General features: G+C 40.4%; 1 protein-coding gene across 8 annotated transcripts in view; it reads right to left on the bottom strand.

Moving 5' to 3' along the window:
• NAPEPLD (N-acyl phosphatidylethanolamine phospholipase D) overlaps nucleotides 1–19920 on the bottom strand; it is a 22279-nt gene extending 2359 nt beyond the window's left edge. Inside the window, exons 1-5 of one of the 8 annotated variants that reach the window (XM_087767576.1) lie at nucleotides 19629–19737; nucleotides 11692–11826; nucleotides 7947–8259; nucleotides 1200–1846; nucleotides 46–160 (exon numbers count right to left, since the gene is read on the bottom strand). In XM_087767576.1, coding sequence (XP_087623702.1) covers nucleotides 46–160; nucleotides 1200–1846; nucleotides 7947–8243 — 1059 coding nt within the window. In that variant the 5' untranslated portion in view covers nucleotides 8244–8259; nucleotides 11692–11826; nucleotides 19629–19737. The other 7 variants (XM_087767574.1, XM_087767575.1, XR_015706901.1 and 4 more) reach the window with 7 other exon arrangements.
• Between the last annotated feature and the right edge of the window lie 1588 nt (nucleotides 19921–21508).

Here is a 21508-nt window from a genome sequence, read left to right on the forward strand (position 1 = left end):
TGTGTACTCAGGAAATCTGAACTCATGTATAGTGTTGAAATTTACCTCATTTGCTAAAGCAAAGGTCCCCCAATGAATTGCTACAGACTTCTTTGCTTGAACATCAATATGGATTCTTACTGCTTCTTCAGGATCCACATGCTGGTATTTCATAAACCACCTACCAAAACACAAAGTACATTTTTTTCTGTCACCTAATTTAGTGCAAGATTTCTTCTTTACTTTCATTGGGTAAGTTCCAAAGAATCTAAAAAAAAAAAAAAAAATGCTCACCTAATAAAAAAAATTAAGGAGCATGTATGTCTGAACAACATAGAGAACACTCAAAATCAACAAGCTGGAATATACCAACATACCCACAAAATAGCGGTTCATGTATTTCACTCCTCTTTTCAAACTTTTTTTTTTCTTATCTGTATTTTTAACAGTATAAGGACATATTACTGGTGCCTTGAGGCATTAAGGCTGTCAATTTAAATCCATCCCTGAAAAAATTTCATGCTAGCAGCACACACCAAAAAGCGTGTGCTTCAGAAGACAGCCTAAGGGAACGGGTGGTAAAGCAGAAGAGAGAACCTGGCAATTCTTGAAAGATACCGGATTTTTACCACGTTATTCTGATTCCTATCTTCCTTCCCCAGCCTATACATGCTCTGCTTCCAGCATTGTATGAGCGTTATCATCTAAAGGTTTAGATACCCCGTCATAAGTACAATACAGATGCTTAAACAAAGAGATCTTTCATACTCTATAAAGGATTCATCTTTATCTCCAGGTAAGTTGCAAAAACAGCGTTAAGGACTGAAGCAAGAGAAAAATGCTGAAAATTGCATGCATCTGAACAGTTGGATTAAGCGATGCTACTTAAAAGAAAAAGGCACAAAGTAATTCCAGATTTTTACTCAACATTTTTCATGGAAGAAAGTCAGCCGATTCATCCTTGCTGTGCTTAACACTGAAGAAAAAAAAACCCTCCAAGAACACCACACATACACAGGCAAGTATCCTAGACATTTCAGCTCCATCATCCAATTGCCTGCTTTTTTTTTTGGTCATTCAGCAATTTCCTTCTTTTGCCTCTGTATTCTATTATAAAATATTAATACAAGCATACCTACAGCTTTCACTTCTGGGTGTATTTTTTTGTCATTAGTATATCATTTCATATATGTATTTTGATTAAACTTTGATTTTCATACCTTGGCTCATAAGCTCCAATGGGGATGGCTGCAAGATCAAAAGGTCCAAACCTTTTACCTATCTGTTCAAAAGCAACACAATATCCAGTATCTCCTGAAAAGAAAAACCTATTCCAAGGTCCCAAGACAGACCAGCTGCCCCAAAGAACCTTGTTATCATCTGTCGCAGTCCTTTTGCACCAATGTTGCGAAGGGGTGAAGACAAAAGTTACCGCATCGTGACCAGGGACACAGTTCTCTTCCCACCAATCCAGTTCAATCACGTTCTCACAACCGCATCTCTGCATCCAGTCCAAGAGCCCTAGGGGCACAAACCAGCGCAGCTCACTCCCAAAGCGTTCATTTAAACTCGTTACAGTATTGTAGTCCAAATGATCATAATGGGTGTGGCTGATCATGACTGCATCGATTTTGGGGAGCTGCTCTACTGTGCACGGAGGTCCTCGGAAGCGCTTGGGACCCACCAGCTGAGTAGGGGAAGCTCGCTGGCTGAAGATTGGGTCGGTTAGAAATATAAGTTCATCCATTTCCACCATAACAGAGGCATGTCCCAACCAGGTGACTCGCATACCAGTTCCCGTCTTCCCAGCAAGTTCCGGCTTTTGAACAAAGTAAGGTTTTAACACTGGAAGCTCTTTATCGAGTTCCTAGCAAAAAAGAACACAACGTGCATGAGGGACTTCAGAACGTACTTGGCCGTGGAACAGAAACTGCATACAAGGCACAAATCATTACAGTCAAGACTAGCATTTTGTTTATATTTTTAGGCAACCAGAGAACTGCAACACAAAACAGATGCCTTTTTAATGACCATTCTCCCAGCTACTTCCTCCTAATTTTATCTTAGGTTTTTATAGCATTTTCACATCTCTGTCAAGAGAGAGAGGAGAGCGCTCAAGAGTACCACATCAGGCCAGGAGACCTACTAATGGAGAAACAGTCTGAAAATATTGCAATGAAAGCACTGCAAGGCACTGACAACATCCTGGGAAAGGCTTTGCAATCAGTTGGCCTTCCTGATCTGGAAAAGAATATATATATATATATATATGTGTGTGTATATATATATATATACACACACACACTGTTACTGTAACAAATGCTCAAGTTTAGCTTGCGCAACGAAATGATGCGTCCCCTAAGTCCTAGCACAAGTAAGTCACAAACCCACAGATGAAGGAGAATGCAACGTTCCCAACAGCATTCCACAGAAGCTCTGTTCTGTTAGCCTTTAGCAGACCCTCCTTCTCCATTATGTTTAGAAGCAGCGTGTGGAGGTTAACTTCACATGGCTAATGTTAGCTTTTACCATTCTCTCTTTCCATCCTGCCAATAATTCAATAAACATTCGTAAAACAAACTAAAACTCAGATCTCCTTTTTAAGATGGTCTTTTAGGCACTTATAGCTATGCTTCTCACGATGTTTTATTGAAGCGTTCTAGGTAATTAAAGTTTAATTATTACTGAATAAATCGCTATACTGATCTCCCTGTATGTTCAGGATGCAGTCCCATGAATGCCTTAAACCAACGTAAATCTATACTCATGTGTAACAAAGTTATGGAAACCTTCCCCCACCTGCCCTCTTGTTCCAGCCTCAATGCTTATGCAGTCCCCACTCAAGTCTGACAGGTCAGAGAACTGATCCAGCTGAACATTAATCCAGAGGAGGAAAACAGGCAGCTTTCAGCTTGATCAGCTTCCAAATTTGACTCTATGTACAGCTTCAAGAGGTCAGTTGGCACAAAGGAGGCCATGGCTGTACATTATCTACTGAAACTCACTATCAAACCACTGCTCATTCTCTCAGCTTGAACAGGAGTTACGTTCTTCACTGCAGTTTGGTTGAAATGCTTATGCAGAAGCTTTATTGTAATAAAGAGTTTTCCTACTATAAAAACCAACCAAACAGAAAGTCCTCTCGGGACTCCTGACCATCTCCAGCTCTGCCACAGCACAGCTAAGGCTCTCCTAAGGCACCTTCTGCAGACTCCTGACACTCTCCTCTCCCCGGTAATCGCAGGTGTCCCAGCACTTCTGGTTCCTAGTCAGCGTCTCCCTATCACGGTTGCTGCTCTCGTTCTCTAGGTCTAGGATAGCAGATTAGTGCTATCAGTGAGCTTATACAGAGCTGACCTCCTGCTCCCTTAAAAGCCCAGCTGATGCTGCGACAGTTTAGGAGTCTAGGATTTCCCTTGCTAAAACAGTCCTGACAGCTTCAGGAAAGTTACTTTCTCCACAATATTTTAATGATTTGGAGGGCATATGTTGGGAAAAAACAAAGACACACACCCTACTCCCTGCAATCCTACTCTAAGTGATACAATATTAATGAAACTGCTTTTTCGGAGAGCTAATGGACAAGACATGTCTACTGAAAAAGTTTCATTATTGTCTCCAGGAACAAGTAATAGATAACCTGCCATAAAGCTGAATATAAGGTTAGTACAATACAATCACTTAATTCATACAAGACTAAACAAAGTGTGAGTATTAGACGGAAATAATCTGCTGCTTCTTCAAGAAAGTAACATCACTTTCTTATCTCTATTTCATTCTAAGTACATGGGAACGACACTGACAGGAGAAATCTGAACCACAGAGAGTGTTATACTGTGACACTTCAATTAAAAAAAAAGGAGTGAAAGATCCATAAAACTAACATAATACTCAAAAATGGAAATTAGGACAACCCACCAAATTACATGTGGTTAAGCCAACAAATCAGATTATATCAAGGAAATTAAACTCAGATATGGAATTTAATAATTAATTGTCATAATGCAATTTAGGTCAGTGAGCACATTTTTTATGGAAAACGTTCTTTTTAAGTAGTTGTTTTTAAAGGTAGACTACAAATTATTCTGAGAACTCTAAGTGAATGCACTTTATTTTTGCTGTCATTTCACACAAACTAGTTTTTAAAATTAGTATCATGCAACATTAAGCAATACTACTAAATGGATTAAGAACCGGCTAATTGGCAGATGTGAACAATGAGTTCTTAACTGGGATTTAAACATATTGTACTGGTTTTGGCTGGGATAGAGTTAATTTTCTTCCTAGTAGCTCAATATAGTGCCATGTTTTGGATTTGCGACCAAAGCAGTGTTGATAACAGGCTTATGTTTTAGCTATTGCTGAGCAGTGCTTACACAGCGTCAAAGCCAGTAGGCTGGGGGTGCACAAGGAGCTGGGAGGGGACACGGCTGGGACAGCTGACCCCAGCTGCCCAAAGGGATATCCCACACCATATGACGTCATGCCCAGCATATAAAGCTGGGGGAAGAAGAAGGAAGGGGGGGACGTTGGGAGTGATGGCGTTTGTCTTCCCAAGTAACCGTTACACGTGATGGAGCCCTGCTTTCCTGGAGATGGCTGAACACCTGCCTGCCGATGGGAAGGAGTGAATTAATTCCTTGTTTTGTTTTGCTTGTGCATGCAGCTTTTGCTTTACTTATTAAACTGTCTTTATCTCAACCCATGAGTTTTCTCACTTTTACTCTTCCAATTCTCTCCCTGTCCCGCTGCAGGGGGAGTGAGCGAGCGGCTGCGTGGGCCTGAGCTGCTGCTGGGATTAAACCACAACACATTTGCACTGTTAAAGGCTTTACAGGGATGTCACTAGGACTGACACTATGAAATATTTTGAACAGTTGATTTAAAGGTAAAACTAATGACTATAAAAGGCATTTGTGGAGATTTGTGGAGGACATGTAGACAGGAAAACTGATAAATAAAGGGCAGAACAGTTTGAACAGCTAGTATGCTAACGTATTTAAAGAAAATTCTGTGAACAAAAATTCAAGGCAAACCAAAAGCACAAAGGCAATGTAACCTGGAAAGCACTAACTCAGTATGAGATCTACAGGTTTGTGATACATAGGCATCTGATCCAAATCAGTGATTCCCTGGGAGATGAGATCAGAAATCAGGCATTATTTTGAGCTATCATAGTAAATCACACAGGGAAATAGCTAAAGAAATTAATTCTCAGTGCATGGGGTTTGGGGTTTTTTTTTAACATTTTACAAAAGTACACTAAAATCCCCCAAATTACCTTTTAAAGCAATAAGGACTCTTTACTCAACTCATAAGATTTCAAACTAAAACACAAGTTCTATTGGCAGCACACATCAAATGAAATTCTTAAAACTCATACAACAAAATAAAACAACATAATGAACGAAATACATAATCTTATGGAACCTTTATCCTGCTGTAGTACATTTTGTTCTCTGTCAGACTAACCAGAAACACATTAATACTACAAGAATTATAACGGATCTTTGAAATATGGCATTAATGTCAAATCAGCTACCAACATGAGCTAAATGTGCCTAATACTGTCTTATCTTCCTCACTGGAGTAATACAAGAATTCCTCCTGCTGTGCCCCTTCCCCCTTCCCATGTTCTTCTTTCCTTCCTAATACAAAGCAAGAAGAAACACATGACGGGCTTTGGTAAGACTAGCTAATTAGCTGAGGATTTTCGGTGCTTAGTGTGTACTGGAGTACCACTGGATTTTACAGCAATGAGAACAATCTAAATTGTTGATCCAACAACTAATAATTAAAGACACTTCAACGGCACTGAAAAAAGTTATTAATAAAGCCTGTCATGAAAGTAGAAAAAGCCTATGCATTCTGGATAATGACAGAGGCTTGTTGTGGAGGCATGATTATAATACATATAGCTTTTACCCAGTGAAGCACACATCTGGGGTAACATATGCTTTTTTTTTTTACATATGCAAAGCACTTGGTACAGATAAACTGAACCTGCCCAGCATAGCCGGGTATCACCAGGCACACTCGATGTGGAAACTGAAGTAGGAATCTGCTACCTAGCAGTGCTAAATAAAGTATGGAGTCCTTAGTATGAATCTTAAACAAGCTCAGAAGTGCTTTATGGGTTGATTTAGGTGTGGAGCAAACGTAGCTGGAACAAGCATCGAAATGGCTGAGTACCCAAGAAGTGCATTTCATTGATCCCTATCTAGGTTTTTCTATTTCTGATTTACTTTGCTGAGCTGCTGAATAATTGCAGGCACTTAATTAAAAAATTTCAGATGCAAAGCAATAAAATTAATCCAAAATTAATCCCAACTGGGTCAGAGAGAGCTTTACAACTGGTACAGTGTAGATTTCTTTGTAATCATCCTTTATTGCAGGGATAATCTGGAAATTAAAGGGGAGTGCTACAGTTCTCCACTGCCATCAGACCTGCATATTCTGCACTCTATAGTACACCTTAGCACCGCCTTCTAGGTACTTCAGTCACTAACCAGGTTTCTGGCAAAATACGAAGCCTACTGTACACATACAGAATAGGGCAACGGTCAAAGGCGACTGAAAAAGCCAAGGTGTGAATTTTACACAAAAACGTGGCCAAAGTATCATAATGCAGCACACTGCCTTGAAAGCTGTACGCACTGAGACACAACCACTGTTACTACTACAAGGTGCAGACAATGTGTAGAAGCAAGACACCAAATTTAAAACAGTAAATTGCTGAAAGGGATCCCAAGACCAAAATAGGTTTGTTGTGCTTCTTTCCAATGTCAAATTGTTATTACTACAGAACAATTACAGCCAAGATTATTTCTCCCTTAAACATGTTCCGTGCCACACATCCTTAAAAAAAAAAAATCCCCAAACCTCTGACTATCATGTGTTAGTAAGTAACGTGGCCTTCCTGTCTGTAAAGCTGATCAAATTCCTTCCTTCACAGTTAATTCACATAAGATGAAAATGAAAAGTGTAAGCTATTTGCTAAATACTGACTGTGAGATTTATAGCTTATGCTTGGCTTCTTGGATGCTTAAAGGCATTAACACCACCTATTTGTTCAAAAATGCTTTTCCTGGTTGCACACCCTTCAGCACGGCTTTTCCGAAGTGCAGTAAACACATTAGAAAATACACTGAGAAGTAATCCTAACTGTCAAAACTGTGGCCATCATAACACCCATTGTGGCCACAAAGATAACCCGGGGCTTTCCAGTATCCATTACTCTTCACAGAAAAGAAGCTTCTCTCAGAAGTTGCTTCCCCTGCCTCTTTCTTTATATACCATATCTGACAGAAGCAATACACCAAGAACAAATAATGGTGTTTCCCAGTAAACTGGCACCGTACCTTTAGTATTTCAGTACAAATACTTGCTCAGGTTAGTTTTAACATATGCAATTTTTTCTCCTGGTGTACTGAAACAGAAAAACATAGATTTGCAAACACTTCCATAAGTAAGTGAGAGCAAATATTTATTACATTTTTATGAAAAAGATGTAATGTATGTAGTAAACGGGAGTCGGGGGGGGGGGGGGAAGGTAAAATTTTTAAAATTAGTTATACCACAATTATTCAGCTGCTTCATCCAATACGAGTAATGTTATGTATTATGCTTCATAAGGCAACACGTATTAAAAAGAAAAGTGCAACTGTAGTTTATGACTGAGCTAGGGGGCCATTTTTGTTGGTTTTGTAAATACAAACTAAGCTGGATCAATCCAAGGGTGTGGAACTAACAGAAAGGAGAAAAAAAAAACAAACAACCTAAAGAGGCAGGAAGTAGTAACCCACCTTTTGAAAAGAATGAAGTGATAATAAAGATTAGAAAAATAACACTTAGAAAAGTCTCCAAAAGATGCCTAATAAGTGTTAGTTAGAAACTGTCCTATTTTATTGAGTAGAGCAGAGGTAAAAGCAGTCTAAACCAAGAACAGGAAACATGCAAGTATTTACCTGCTTTGAGCATGGCACGTTGCTGTTATTTTTTTCCATAAGGGACCATTTCAAAATATTTGGCAAGGTTGGCGATTTCCATGTTGGCCACGGGTTGACAAACTTCCCATCTTTGCCTCTCTTTGATTTAGTTACATCCTCTTCTAATCTGTAGTCCAGCCTGAAGCTTTTCCTGGAGGTCCTGGAAGAATCGCTGCCCCTGGAACCTCGACCCGAATTCTGACGTTTCCTCACCGCTTCTTTAGGGTACTGGTTACACACAGTCAAAGGTTGCTCTTCACCCATTTTCTTATCCATATCTATTTGAGGAGAACTAAAATAAATTTTAAATTAGATTAATCAATCTTTTCTTGGACTAACATCAGCATTCGTAAGACTGAATGTTCTCACACACATTAAAAACAAGCCTGCCCTTCTCATTTTATGATCTAGTGTATTTTTTCCTCAACAAAATATGCTTTTAAAACAGTTGCTATTACACAAAAGACTTCAAAAACATGCTGTGGCAAGTAGACATGACATCTCTCTGTAGTTCAGGCAGAATTTTACTCCCTGGTATGCACAGCTTCAGATACTAAAACTATTATCTACCAATTGCAAGAGTGAGGGGGAAGGGTTCTTTAATTTACGTTTTGGAAGAATAGTAAGTTCCCCCTGAAACTTATGACATTTAGTGCCTGATTTAATACGTTCCTGCAAACCTGTCCAAGAGACACTGGAACTATACAGTACCTTAGGATTTGCCTATATAGTAACTTTGTTTTGTAGTAAGAGCAGCAGCCTCATGTAGCATTAATAACATTACTTCTACCAACAAGATGCACATACATGCAGAAAAGTCAGAACACAAAAGATGCTTGGTCCTATTTCCTATTTTGTCCAAAACAGAGGAAAAGCTTATTGTAGTAACAATAAAAGTAACTGTTTCAAATACAATTTTGATACAAATTTAACTGAACTGACTAGTGAGAGGCCACAGAAAATTGGAATATCACAAAATAACTGAGACAAGCTTATTTCTATAAAGTCACAACTCTGGCACATTTCTTAGAAAACTGTGAACTCAGTAGTCAGAGTCTCTTATTCCAAACTGCACTTAAGTGTTGCAGAGTTTAGGAATACAGAGTCCTACTGAACTCATTATATCCAAGGTACAAAAAAACCCAAATACGCCTATTTTATTTAAAAGTTGCTGAAGCAATTCAGTTGAAGCTAAATTCTTCAGTTTCTATATTTACTTTCAACATTTCAGTTGAAAGTAAATACACTGTTCTGACAGTTTTTTAAAAAAATAGGTTGCCATTTTAAAGAGTACACAACTTTCTGGTAGTTACAAGCTCTACCTGATAAAAACTAGAAGATGACCAGACAGCATGATATACTGCTTAGGTGCAGGAATAATTTTTAATAATAAATTGTGAAGTTCATCCTGTGGAAAAACTCTCCACCACATGTTTTCGACTATCTACTATTTCATTAACTCAGATACTCAAACTTCAGCTGTATACTCATATGAGAAGCACTGGGCTGATGTATGAAAGCTAGTCCAAACAAACAACATTTTCAGAAAACAGAATTAAAGCCCACAGTTTTCTTAGAAATTATTTCCTAAATTAGATATTTTCTAAGTAGCTGGGTAGGTGTAACTCACTGTGCCCCTCATAAGTTCATAATTACAGAGAAAAAAATATTGTCACTGCAACATTACAGTGAAGATTTCACACACATATAAGTGTTATCAAACTGAACCCAAATGCATTCACTGGTGATGCTCTAACTTCAAATGCAGAGCCCATCCCTGCTATTTCAGCAGCAACCTATTACTAAACAGAAAGTGTGGTGTCAGTTGCAAACATATAACAATTGATAAATATTGTGAAATTTTCTTAACAAAATAACCATTATTTTGCCATACAGTAGAGATAAAATATTAACACATCAAAATTCACTTCTGATAAAGAAGCATGAACAACGTTCAGAAAACATTGCTGATATACTTTTTTAATAAATAGTACCATTGGTCATAATCTTGTTTTAATGTAATTGCTTTGTACTCTAGTTTCCCTGTAGTTTTACTGAAACCATTCCATTTATGTATTTTCTATTTAGCAATAATATACCACATCTGCATCATAATTTTAATTTAACTGTTGATACTCCTAGGCTTTTTCTCTATGCCACTAAACATTTACTGGAATCAGCCTTCAATGGAACAGCCACCCAACGTGCTCTATACCAATTTAAGCAGGTATAAATGGCAACAAAAAGAATTAGTGCCACGAAAAGGTAGACAGACTACCCAAAAAATTGTAATGGATATTTTAACTGTTACTTTTTAATCTAAGAGGGTTTTTTTTTTTTTTTGGCATTCCTCAAAGAGCATTTTCAATGCCAAGTCAGCTTATTAATTTAGCAAAGCACGCAGAAACAGCATAAAACATCTACTCTTCCAGAAAGCATCATGAAAACAAATCACAAAACTTTAATCAGTTAGGTACTTAATTCAAGGAAATTCTTCTGTTAACATCTCAGATGTCTGATTTTTAAATATATATAACTACTGTAATTATTGTTCCTACAAGACATTTTATATTAGAGACTGGAGTGCCTAAGGTTTTATTTTTAAGCTTCTGTTTATCTATTCATTCATCTCTAAAATAGGTGAATTCTACTTTTGCTTAAATTTTCATATAAACCTTTGATCTTATTCTGAAAGTATAAAGCTCTAGGGGAAGCAGGGATCAACTGTGCTGATTAAACAAAGACAATGCCAAAGCATTTAAGGCACTGCAGGTATCTGTCTGCCAACATATTTTCCACATGATGCACATACATTACTTTCATTAGTATTCCATAAGCAACTGAAGGGATAAAAGACCTCAGTGCTCACAGAATACTTTAAACCCTTTTACATGTATGAGAAAGGGACACATTTACAAACAATTAACTGACGAAGTATTCCTGATGACCTGTAGATTCCTTTGAAGTATCAATCTTGACAGTTCATTTCTGTTTCATTTAAACTGGTAAAATATATCCTAGAATATTCATGGAATACAGGAAAAGAAATCTAATTTTCTTATTAAACAAAATGGTAGACGATAATTTCTTGAAAGCCAGCAATCATTAGCTTAAAATAAAACTCAACCAGTTATTAGTCCAAGGAGATTCTCACCCTTTTGCAAAAGAAAGCCTCTACAGACAAGAAGATTTGGCAGGTATATTTTAAATATTAGAAAATACCCAATCATAAATGAGCTGATTTTTCATCCAGCTTTCCTGAATTCTTCCGCAAGAAGAATAATAGTTTGACACTCAAGAAATAAATTTAAGCACTGGATTGCCAGCCAAATTATGAGCGATAGAGACACCAAAATCAAACTGGAGTAGAGTTGTGTTCATTTGGGAGGGGCAGGGGGAAGGGGTCATGTCCTTGGTGAATATTTGTTATTGTAAGGTTCCACAAGAAATCTTCTATTTTACACACTTCTAAACAAAGAGGAAAACTACTATTCTACTTAAAAGCATTAAATTGCTTTCTTAGCAAATGGAACCCATCCTTCAGGATGAGGTGACTTACCCCCAAACCAGGGCAAGTAGATTGCCTCGTTTGTAAGAGGGGCTCAGGCAAGACGCAACGCAACCACCCTCTCCGTGCTGAAAGGTGCTTTACTGTTTCAAGAGAATTGAGAAAAAGGAAATGGACCAAGACATACAAACTACTAAAGGAGACCATTAGTCATACCAAATCCATGAGGCCAGAAGGTACTCGAGGCAGAGGGCGAAACCACCACTGTCTGATGAACAGGATGAAGCCTAACATGAATCAAAACGCAGAGCTCACGTAACTGGTTTTCCAGCACCAAATATTAAGGGGCCCCTAGGAATCCACAAAGCAAGAGAGAAGTTGTAGATCAGGCAGGACGTGGCATGGAAAACCCATGTCTTATGTCATGGTAAACAAGCTTACACTTCTAAACAGGATACAGCCCTTAGGACAACAGGTTTGGGGTAAACTGTTTATTTTAGCATTGTTTATATAACTGAAAACTTGGATACAAACATTTTGGCTTTGAGTCTTCTGTTTATTTAGGAAAATAATTAAAAGTTTAGTTAAACATTTTCATACTTTCTCTTTCTGTTCCAAAAGAAGGTTGGAAACAGGATACATTAACGCTACAAGAAGCACGCCAACATTGAAATTTTTCTTTTTAAATGGTCTTTTAAACACAGCAGAGCTTCAAGCCAAACTATTTTAACTTTCTTTGAAGAAGAAATGCATCGACATAAACTCTACTGTGTGAGTCTTCACCTTTTCCACCCAGTCTCCTCTAACATCCACTACTCCATAACTGAAATGGATGTAGTTCCCCCTGCTAAGCATACAGCCATGCTACTAAACGTGAAGTCTGCCAGAATGGGTTTATCCTTCTTTTCTACACAGAAATGTGGTCGTTATTTAACAAATTCATAAGCCAGAAAGTTTACGAAAGAGTTACTATGAAGCTATAGTTTACTGGAACCCAACAACATCCACAACACTTCACACCGACCTTGCAAAATATTCCATAGCTTTCCAAATATCCTTAATTTTCTCTATTTTTGGAGGAACAAGTTTGGCTCATTTCTAATTGCTGTCTCTCTGTATAGACTACATCCAGAACTGGGCTGCACTACACATCACCTAAAAGGGACAGCACACAATTCCTAGCAAACTCATTTGGTTTGTGCTTCATCATGCCACTGTAGCCTTATCAAAGCAAGAATTCAAGCTTTCTACAAGACATGTACTGCTACATAACTCAGAAGTTTTCTTTCAACATACGTATTTTATAAGACTGCAAAAAGCACACTTTTTGGCTTGAAACTAAAAAGAAAAAAAAAAAAAGGATTTCAGCTAAAAGGTAAGGTATTTGCAAACACTAGCGATCACACAAGTATTTTTCTGAAAAAAGCCTGCTGCCAGCTCAACTATCAAACAACTGCCAGCTAAGTTTTGGCTGTGCTTTTATTTTTCCTTCAGGTCTGAAATTGCCTGCTTTAATTAATGAACAGTTTGAGACTGGAAAATTCTGAATGCATTTGAACTTTTATTGTGCAGTACTTCAGGCTGTTCATCATACCACTGTAGCCTTATCAAAGCAAGAACCTGAGCTTTCTGCAAATCATATACTGCTACACAACTTGGAAGTCTTCGTTCACTATACATATTTTTTATGACTGCAACAGCAATTATTCCAGACACTCTTGGTCTTAGGATTTCACACAAAGAAGATCTCTCAAGTTTGCAACTAGATGAACCTATAAATGCTTTTATTATTTGAGATTTCTCATTAAAAGTTGCAAGCAAGAACAAGCAGTGCAGAAATTTTCATTCAAATTGTTTGATATTTTAACAGCCAGCTTGGGATTCTGTGTGATGTCCTATTTCCATATTTTCCAAACATCCACAAAGCAAAAAATCCATGCTAGTACAGCCTTCTTCCATTCTTGGATGCACCCATTTCATAGCACAGCTATAGTTGCCAGCCCAGTTCTTCTCTCTTCTCAACAGATCTGTACGTATCCTGACTCTACAGTGATTTTGTGTACTGATTAGGAAAGAAGAAGAAACGAGTTGATAACAGAAACAGAAATAGCTTTCTCCATAAACAACCTCATAGAATTAGGATGAATCCTTTGCCATTCTTATCTAGCTTGAGGATGAACAGTAAATCAAAGCAAAGTTTTATTTAGACATTACAGAGAAAAAAAATTTAGTTACAAGTAAAACAAATGTGAAGCATCTACCCACGGTCATCGGTTGTTAGGCATATTCTCACAACAGCTGTATTACGTGAGCAGCCATGACCATAAGCCAACCCATTTCTGCCCCCATTACTCCCCCAGGCTTGCCAAAACAAACATTTGCGTCCACATGGTAAATTAGTTCAAGAAACTGATCTAGCTGATAGTCACTTCTTACCTTCCCATCCCTTAGAGAAGTACTTATTTTTCACCTGCATCCCTGTGTAACCATGCAAGTGTTTATACCAACAAACTGGTTAGGAAAGGGAAGGGTGAGAACAGGAATATACTGTTGTAAACAAAAACTGCTTATGCCAGTGCTGCTAAAGTAATTTATTAAATACCCTCCATTTAGAATTCTCTCAGTGTAGCTCAGTTACATACACCACCAAGTCAGGTTCAGTGATTCCCCCTACCCCTAAAAGACTTCATTTTCAATCTATTCCCCATCCAAGGTTTCACATTTAGTACTGATGCTGCTTAAACTCTCTGGCTGCCTCCTCCAAAAGTGATGTTTCATATCATAACCAAGCAAATTCAATAGCTACCTACCACCCAAAAGGCAGCCCACTCCCGTTACTACACATTCTGACCTCTACTTTCCTGGCATTCATTAGGGGAACTAAACCAACAGAAAGTTATTCATAGTCATTATGAGTACCTATCAGCTACACCCTTATATGCCTCTGGGTACAAATGCAAATAGGCTTTAGAGTCAAATCCATCAGTAGTACCTGGAGCCAGCTATTTCTCAACCCTGAGTTAAATCTGATCAGCTATGGGCATTGTATCAACTGCATAAAGGTGCCTCTTCCTGCAACTGGGATGATACATAACTATTTTCCCTTTGTTTCCACACACCCCAACTGACTGTCCCTGTCCAATATGACCACTTTATAGTCCCCAAACGTGTTTATGAACTGTATTTAATATTATAGAAGCTTTCTGTTTAGGTTATGCACATTCTGTTTAGGTTATGATCCCTGATATGATGGTAGTTGTCCGTAGGGGCCATGCATATTAACAGAGATGACAGACCCAGTAGCAAATGTCTTTAGCTATACAGGCCTATTAAAATAAGTTATTTCCCTCTCTACCCTCATCTTTTACTGCAGTCTTGAACAAAAGTATCCAAAAGTTGGCATGTGGCCATCACATTTAAAAGAGCAGCCTAGACTATCATTATGATTAAGCACAAGAGCAGAGTAATTCTATGCTATTGCTGAAGCAGTCATCAAAGAAAAGCAGGAGTCAATTTTCCCTACACCAGAACAGAAAGTGCTTTCCTTTGCTCCCCCTAAACAACTAATTTCACATGACTGCTTAATGTACAGGGAAGAATGATGAAAACACAAGAGCTGGAATGAAAGCTTTCTTACCTGCTCTGCAGGACTCAGGCTGACAACATACAGAAGCAAGAAGCAGCATTACAGCTGCGTTACGCTAAGCAAGACGATAACTGGATCACGAATCAAATGCAGAGTTCTTAAAATCAACAGAAAAATAAGAGAAGATAGCACATGCATCCAGCTGGGCAGATAAACCGTGGACTCCAATAACAACTACAATCTCCATGGATAGCCTTTTACATTTGTACAGAATTTCAATAAAGCTTTTCCAAAAGAGCAAACACGAAACTTGTACCAACCCAGCTACAGGATCTGGACCCCAACTTTAGTGTTCTGGCACCAGCTCCACTCCTGTAAGTATTTATGCAAACGAGTAGTTCATTAGTTTCAGTTGGTCTACTGATGTGACTACAGTTAATAACAGAGCCAAACCCTTCCCGGATAGGGCTTACTGTTAGAAAAAACAACCAAACTTTACAGATTAGCATTTACAAACACACTGTAGCCACTCCCATGCGTTAACAGCCTGTGCATCTTCGGTTTAGTATTTTAAGTTATTAAGTTTTAAAATATTACAAGCTCACACTCTGTCCTGAGGGTAAAGGTTTCCCATCTAACATCTTATGTCAATTAGATATGACTAAAAAGAAATACTACTACACATAATGAAACTAAGGCTCCACTTGAACATACTATGGTAGAAATACAATTTCCTTTGTAGCACATGGCCACAGAGGCAAAGTAAGAACTGTTTTCATAAAATGGATAGAAATCATGTTAAAACCTTGATCCATAGGATCCACGTGGCAAAGTAGGATCTGAAGCAGTTCATTTATAATCAACTCCAGCACTTTTATGTCTGCAACTGCACAATTGCTATCTCCACCTCATTTACGAAGCCTTTTAATTTTCTTTTTCCTTTTCTCTCCATGCCAGAAAGGAACAAACTCCTATGCAAACTTTCTCTAGACTCACACCGAGAATAACCCTTTAAAACCCTATAAAACCTCTAGTTGTCCAGGAAGTGCAGCAATGCCCAAGCACTAAACTAGTTTTTATTTTTAAGTTAATACACAGTCATACAGTTTTGTTTATATACATATTTAAATGCTTGTCTATTTGATTCCCTCTCTTCAGTTCAAAGTCCAAGCACATAGGACCCAATGTTATGTCTCTGCAGTATAAAAATATTGCCCTAAATTCTTTCTAAATCTACTTAGGTTTCAACATAAGCTCAACTTTTGCTTGTCCCAACAACATTCTCTCTCTCCCTGTCTGTGTATGTATGTACACACACCCCATAGATATATGCATTTTATAGAACTATTTATAACATTTGACCTCAAATGCATTGAAATCATTTCCAGATCAGTCAAGATAAGGAAAATAGAAGTTTTTCTTTGTTGAAAAATGTTTTTCTTGAATGCAACTGTTCCAAGACCATCTTTCACATGAGTTAAGCTAGAAGGTCATCAGCCTTTCCAAATATAAAAGTTTTGAATCTCCAAAACTTCATACTGGAAAGCCAGAAAACATGTGATACAGCACCCTTACGGTTCTTTAACTGAAACACAGCCATTAAAAGAAATTACAAATGGTAGAATACCAGACACAGCAAAACACAAATACCCAAGGAAACTGGAAACATCACAACACGTTAACATTTTTCATGACAACCCTTTTTCCTATATAGAACCAGCCTTCTACTCTGTCCCCATGACTCTAGATTATTATGTCTCTTCATGTACTCTAAATGAAATGCAAAGTGCTTTGGTTGTTAGTCAACAACAAAAGTGTTAATATTAGAAGTTGTTTGTTTGTTTGTTTTTCTTATGGAAGAGTCAAGGCACATTTCCAACACAAATGTAATCCATCTAGTAATTTTCGAGGCACCATCCTAAATATGTAGGTGTTTTAAGAAGACAAAGTATTTCATTTACACACACTTAAATAGACACACATGAACAACTTGTTATTGCCACAATCTCATTATCAGCAACAGCTGAACCTCACTGAAACCCTCTCTCAAAAACCAGCCCACACCATGGGAGATTTCCACCTAAACAACTGAAACTATTTCCAAATATTATAAGCAATAAAAACTGAAATCTTACCATAAGCTTTACTCAGCAGACAGTGGCACTACCAGCTCCAACCATGGTAACAGGTCTTACACAAGAAAAATCTTCTGATAGACATCTTGATATACATTCCTTACCACTTGACTTTTCACTCACACAACATCTCATCAAACCTTGTTTTTCACAGCAGGGACACAATGGCAGCAAAATGTTTTCATAGTGTCACTTGGTAATGCCCAATTCTTGCTGAACAGCTTTGTAAGGTTAATCTGCTTGGGTGTAGTTGCATGCTATTCAAACCCAAATCATCCCTTCTTTATACAGCTGCTAAATACTAAGATATTACATGCAAACAGTAAATAACACGTAACTTCTTTCCTAGATTTTCTAAGAATATTTAAACCAAGTGCAACATCTCGTTTACAGAAAAATCCTTTTTACTCAAAGCTGCATTTAGACACAAGATGACCAAGTGATTTAGCACGGTCCTGGCTCTGAGCATATGAGAAGTAGAACCCCGATTACAGTGCTAGCCAGCATACTGCAAGCTACATACTTGCAACAACTGACTGAAAAAAAATTAAACCGAGATCAGGAAGGGATTTATAGATGTGACCAAAGGATATTTTCGCAACAGGTATTACATATAAAGGCACTAATTAATATGGCAGCATTTCCATTTTTCTCATCACAGACAAAACAATTGCCTTCCTGTTTGCAGTAAAGAACTTAAAAGCTATTTCTGGATGGAGAATTAGCAGTTTTGGTTCAATCTTGAGCTTATAAAGGCTGAGGAAATAGCAGATTTCTGCTGAGGTAATTCCTCAAATCTACTTAGTTAATCCAACTGAAGAAAATAATAATAATAATGGATTGCTTCCTTTTAAGAAGGCTGTGGATCTCTCTTGATTTGGGCCAAGCTGAAGCCCAATTAACTGTTACTTATATTTGAACAGTTTCACTGTCATCCCTTACTTCCTCCTCTCCTGAACGTGTCCTCTCCATCACAGCAAATGAATCAGACAAGGCTTTCCAATCTCCAGGTATTCAAAATTCCCATTACCTTTACCATAATAAGTTTTTTAATTTCATATCATTTTGGGCATTTCTAAAGCAACTATTGCAATAACTCTTGCATTAATAAGATAAAAATCTTATTTCTTCTTGTCTTCCTGGAAGTCTTACCTGTAAAAGGAAACAGGCTTCCTACTTCATTAACTGATAAAGCTACTACTATGAATTAATACATGACTCTTTTTCAAGTGTCTTTTGGCAGAAAACAGAAGTGATTTTCCTGTCACTACCTTCAGTTTCTGATGTCACTTTAGTCCGTGCAGTTTGAAAAACAAAGAAAAAATACCTAAGTGCCAATAGTACTTTCCTTTAAAACTGAAAACTTGCTTCATAATCGCCATTTAGCAAACAGAAGAGTAAGAAATCATAATCATCACTAGAAAAACCATTTCTGCAGAAGTTTAATACGAACTTAACTGCATGCCGTCAAGACATTCAACAAATACTTTCCCTGAATCCTTACTAGAGATAATTGCCGATCACTGAGATGATTTGACTGAACTAATTACATCAAACGACTTCGTTAGTATCTTCCACTTCGCATCGACATTATACAACGCAAGAAAAATGCTGGCGATAAACATCCGCTCGTCTCTCCTCTTCAAAGCAAAACATCCGCGGCACCGTCGGTACCATGAAGCGTATTTTGGGCAGGCGATTACGTAACTTGTTTCTTTCCCAGCGCCGCCGCAGCACATTTTACTGTCAATTTACGGGAAACCAAGGCATCCCCGCGGGAGGCCGGGGAGGGGGCCGGTACGACTTCTTCTTCCAGGATTTCCGTCACCGGTGTGAAAGGATCTCCCCGTCCCAGCTGCTTCTGGAGCGGGCGCCAGTCGCGATCTGTCGCGAAGGGCCGGGGGCGGCCAGCCCGCCAGCTCCCGCGCCGCGCCAGCGCCCACGCCGCCGCCCGCCCGCCCGGACCTCGGGGGCCGAGGCGGCGCGGGGGAGAGCCGGCTTCACCGCTCCTCCCCGGCCAGGGGCCCGGGCTCGGCGGCCCCGCGCACCTCGCCCACCGCCGAACTTTTCCGAGCGGACGCCCGCAGCCGCTCTGCCCCGCTGCCTCCGGCGGGGCTCCCCGCCCCGCTCCCCGCCGCCCCCCGCAGCGGCTCAGCCCGGCTACCCCCGCCGCATTCACCCGCCGGGACCCCGGTACCGTGCGTCTAGCGAGCCCCGCCGCCGCGCTGGGAGCAGGTGCGGAGCGCCGCGCTGCTCCGGCTCCCCTTCCCCCGGGCTCGGAAGGCGGCAGGTCGGGCAGGTGCCTCTCCTCCGGACGGGTACGGCACGGCAGCCGCCGCTCGGCTCGGCTCGGTCCCTCCCTGCCCACAGGAAGGCGCAGGGGCAGCGACCCCCGCCCCCGGAGCGCTGCCTGCCGCCGGAGCGCCGCTCACCTCCCGGGCTGCCCCTGAGGAGTCTCGTCCTCCTCCTCCTCCTCCTCCATGGTGCCGCTCCACCCCCTCCGCGGCGGCTCCGCGGCTCTCCAGCAGGAGCCGTTCAACGCCGGCTGCGGCTTCCCACCTGACCAGCCCGCCGCTGAGGGCAGCGCGGCGAGCTGCAGGCGGCAGCTCCACAGCGCCCTGCTCCGCACCATGGCGCGGCCGCCCTGCCCGCCTCAGCGGGGCCCCGCCAGGTGCCGGGCTCGCAGCGGCGGGCCGCCTGGCGGCGCCTTAGCAAGATGGCGGCGGGGGGGCCGGCGCTGAGGGAGCCGCGGCCGCCGGACGTCCTGGGCCCGGAGCCGCGGCGGGGCAGCGTCAGGGCCGCGGCGGGAGGCCGGGCTGCTCGTCGGCCCCGGGGAAAGGGAAGCACTTGGTTCTGCTGCTGTCCGGCTCCGGTGGTTGGTAAACGCTGCCCGCGGTCCCGTTTGGGAGGACGAGCGGGCTCTGACCACCTGGTGCCGCGGTGAAAAGTTTCCTAGACTCGGTTTTGTCAGGAACCTGAAGCGCTGCCGCCGTCACCGGGGGTACCGGCACTCACGGGAGGCTCGGCGCCCGAGGGAGGCCACGCGTGGCCGCCCTCCCCCAGAGCAGCCCACCTCGCAGGCCCCTGCATCCCCCTGGCCATTTCCCCTACGTTAGGACGTTACAACTCATGCCCAAGTTTCTTCACGCACTGGATTACCACCATCACCTCACCCCCTGTTTATGCCTGTGAGTAGTTCACGTGTGGCTCCAGCCGATGGGCTGGGAACTGGGGGATTTTGAGGCACCCAATCCAGAGAAATTAGGTTCTTAGAAATAAATATGGGTTTTTTTTGATCTTTCCTTACCTCCTCAAGCACATAGCACAATCAAAGGTTGACAAAGCTGTGCAGCTGTGATATGAAAAAAAAAAAAAATCATGTATAGCAGCAATATGAAATCTAAGACTATCTGGAGCTCCGATAATATATTTATGTACGTTTTATCTTGAAGCTCAGGAATGGATGTCCAGTTTATTAGTGAAGAAATCTTACCTATGTTCAGAGGCCGCGTTCTCAAGGTACGTCTTGGGAGGCTAGAAACATGAGTCTTACTCTTCTTATCATTAACCTATCATTCTCTTAGTCTCTGTAAGGTAGAGGAAGGATAATACTACCAAGTTATCTTGTTCTGTATGAGGAAGACAGGTATATATTGGCTGCTTATGGTCAGGCAGATTTGCTGACGTTTGCCAGTGGAAAATCCTAATTTATTTCTTACTTCTGGCTCTTCTCATCTGACATTTCCTGATCATTTCATCTCCTATCAGTATGTCTAATGTTAAGCTGGCCTTGCAGTCGCAATGACTTTTACTCATATGTCATTAAACACAGATCTATATTGACTGAAGTTATTTCTACTGTTACTTTATGGAATCTAAGACCTACTAAATGAGTTAGATGATAAAGCTGCTCTCCATAGCTCTGATCAATGCCCATTAACAGTTAGTAATAATTAGTGCCTATGTATAGAAATTTGTGCAAGCCACTAGGTAAGTGCCTCCAGCCTGGTAGTAACTGATTGCCAACAGTAGTGGATTTGGGATGCTCATCCTACACTTCAGCTGAGTATCTCCCGGTAGGCAGACCTGCCTTCACGTGTCATTTGGAAGTGGTTCGTATGTCACCAGTGCTGCAAAAGCCACAGTTCAGGAGGCTCTGCTTTAGTAAATGCATTTTGTCTGTACTACAAATATAGATGCCAACATTTGGAGTCTGTAAGTAAAGACAACTGGTGTCTGTGCAGCATGCAGTTTTCGGTTTGAAAGGGAAACATCTCTTTTTCTGGTATAACAACTGGTGAAGAATTACATG

This window comes from Nipponia nippon, unplaced genomic scaffold (genome assembly GCF_047370975.1).
Source record: "Nipponia nippon isolate SJK-2023a ecotype South Korea unplaced genomic scaffold, ASM4737097v1 scaffold_3, whole genome shotgun sequence".
Lineage (NCBI taxonomy): Eukaryota > Metazoa > Chordata > Aves > Pelecaniformes > Threskiornithidae > Nipponia > Nipponia nippon.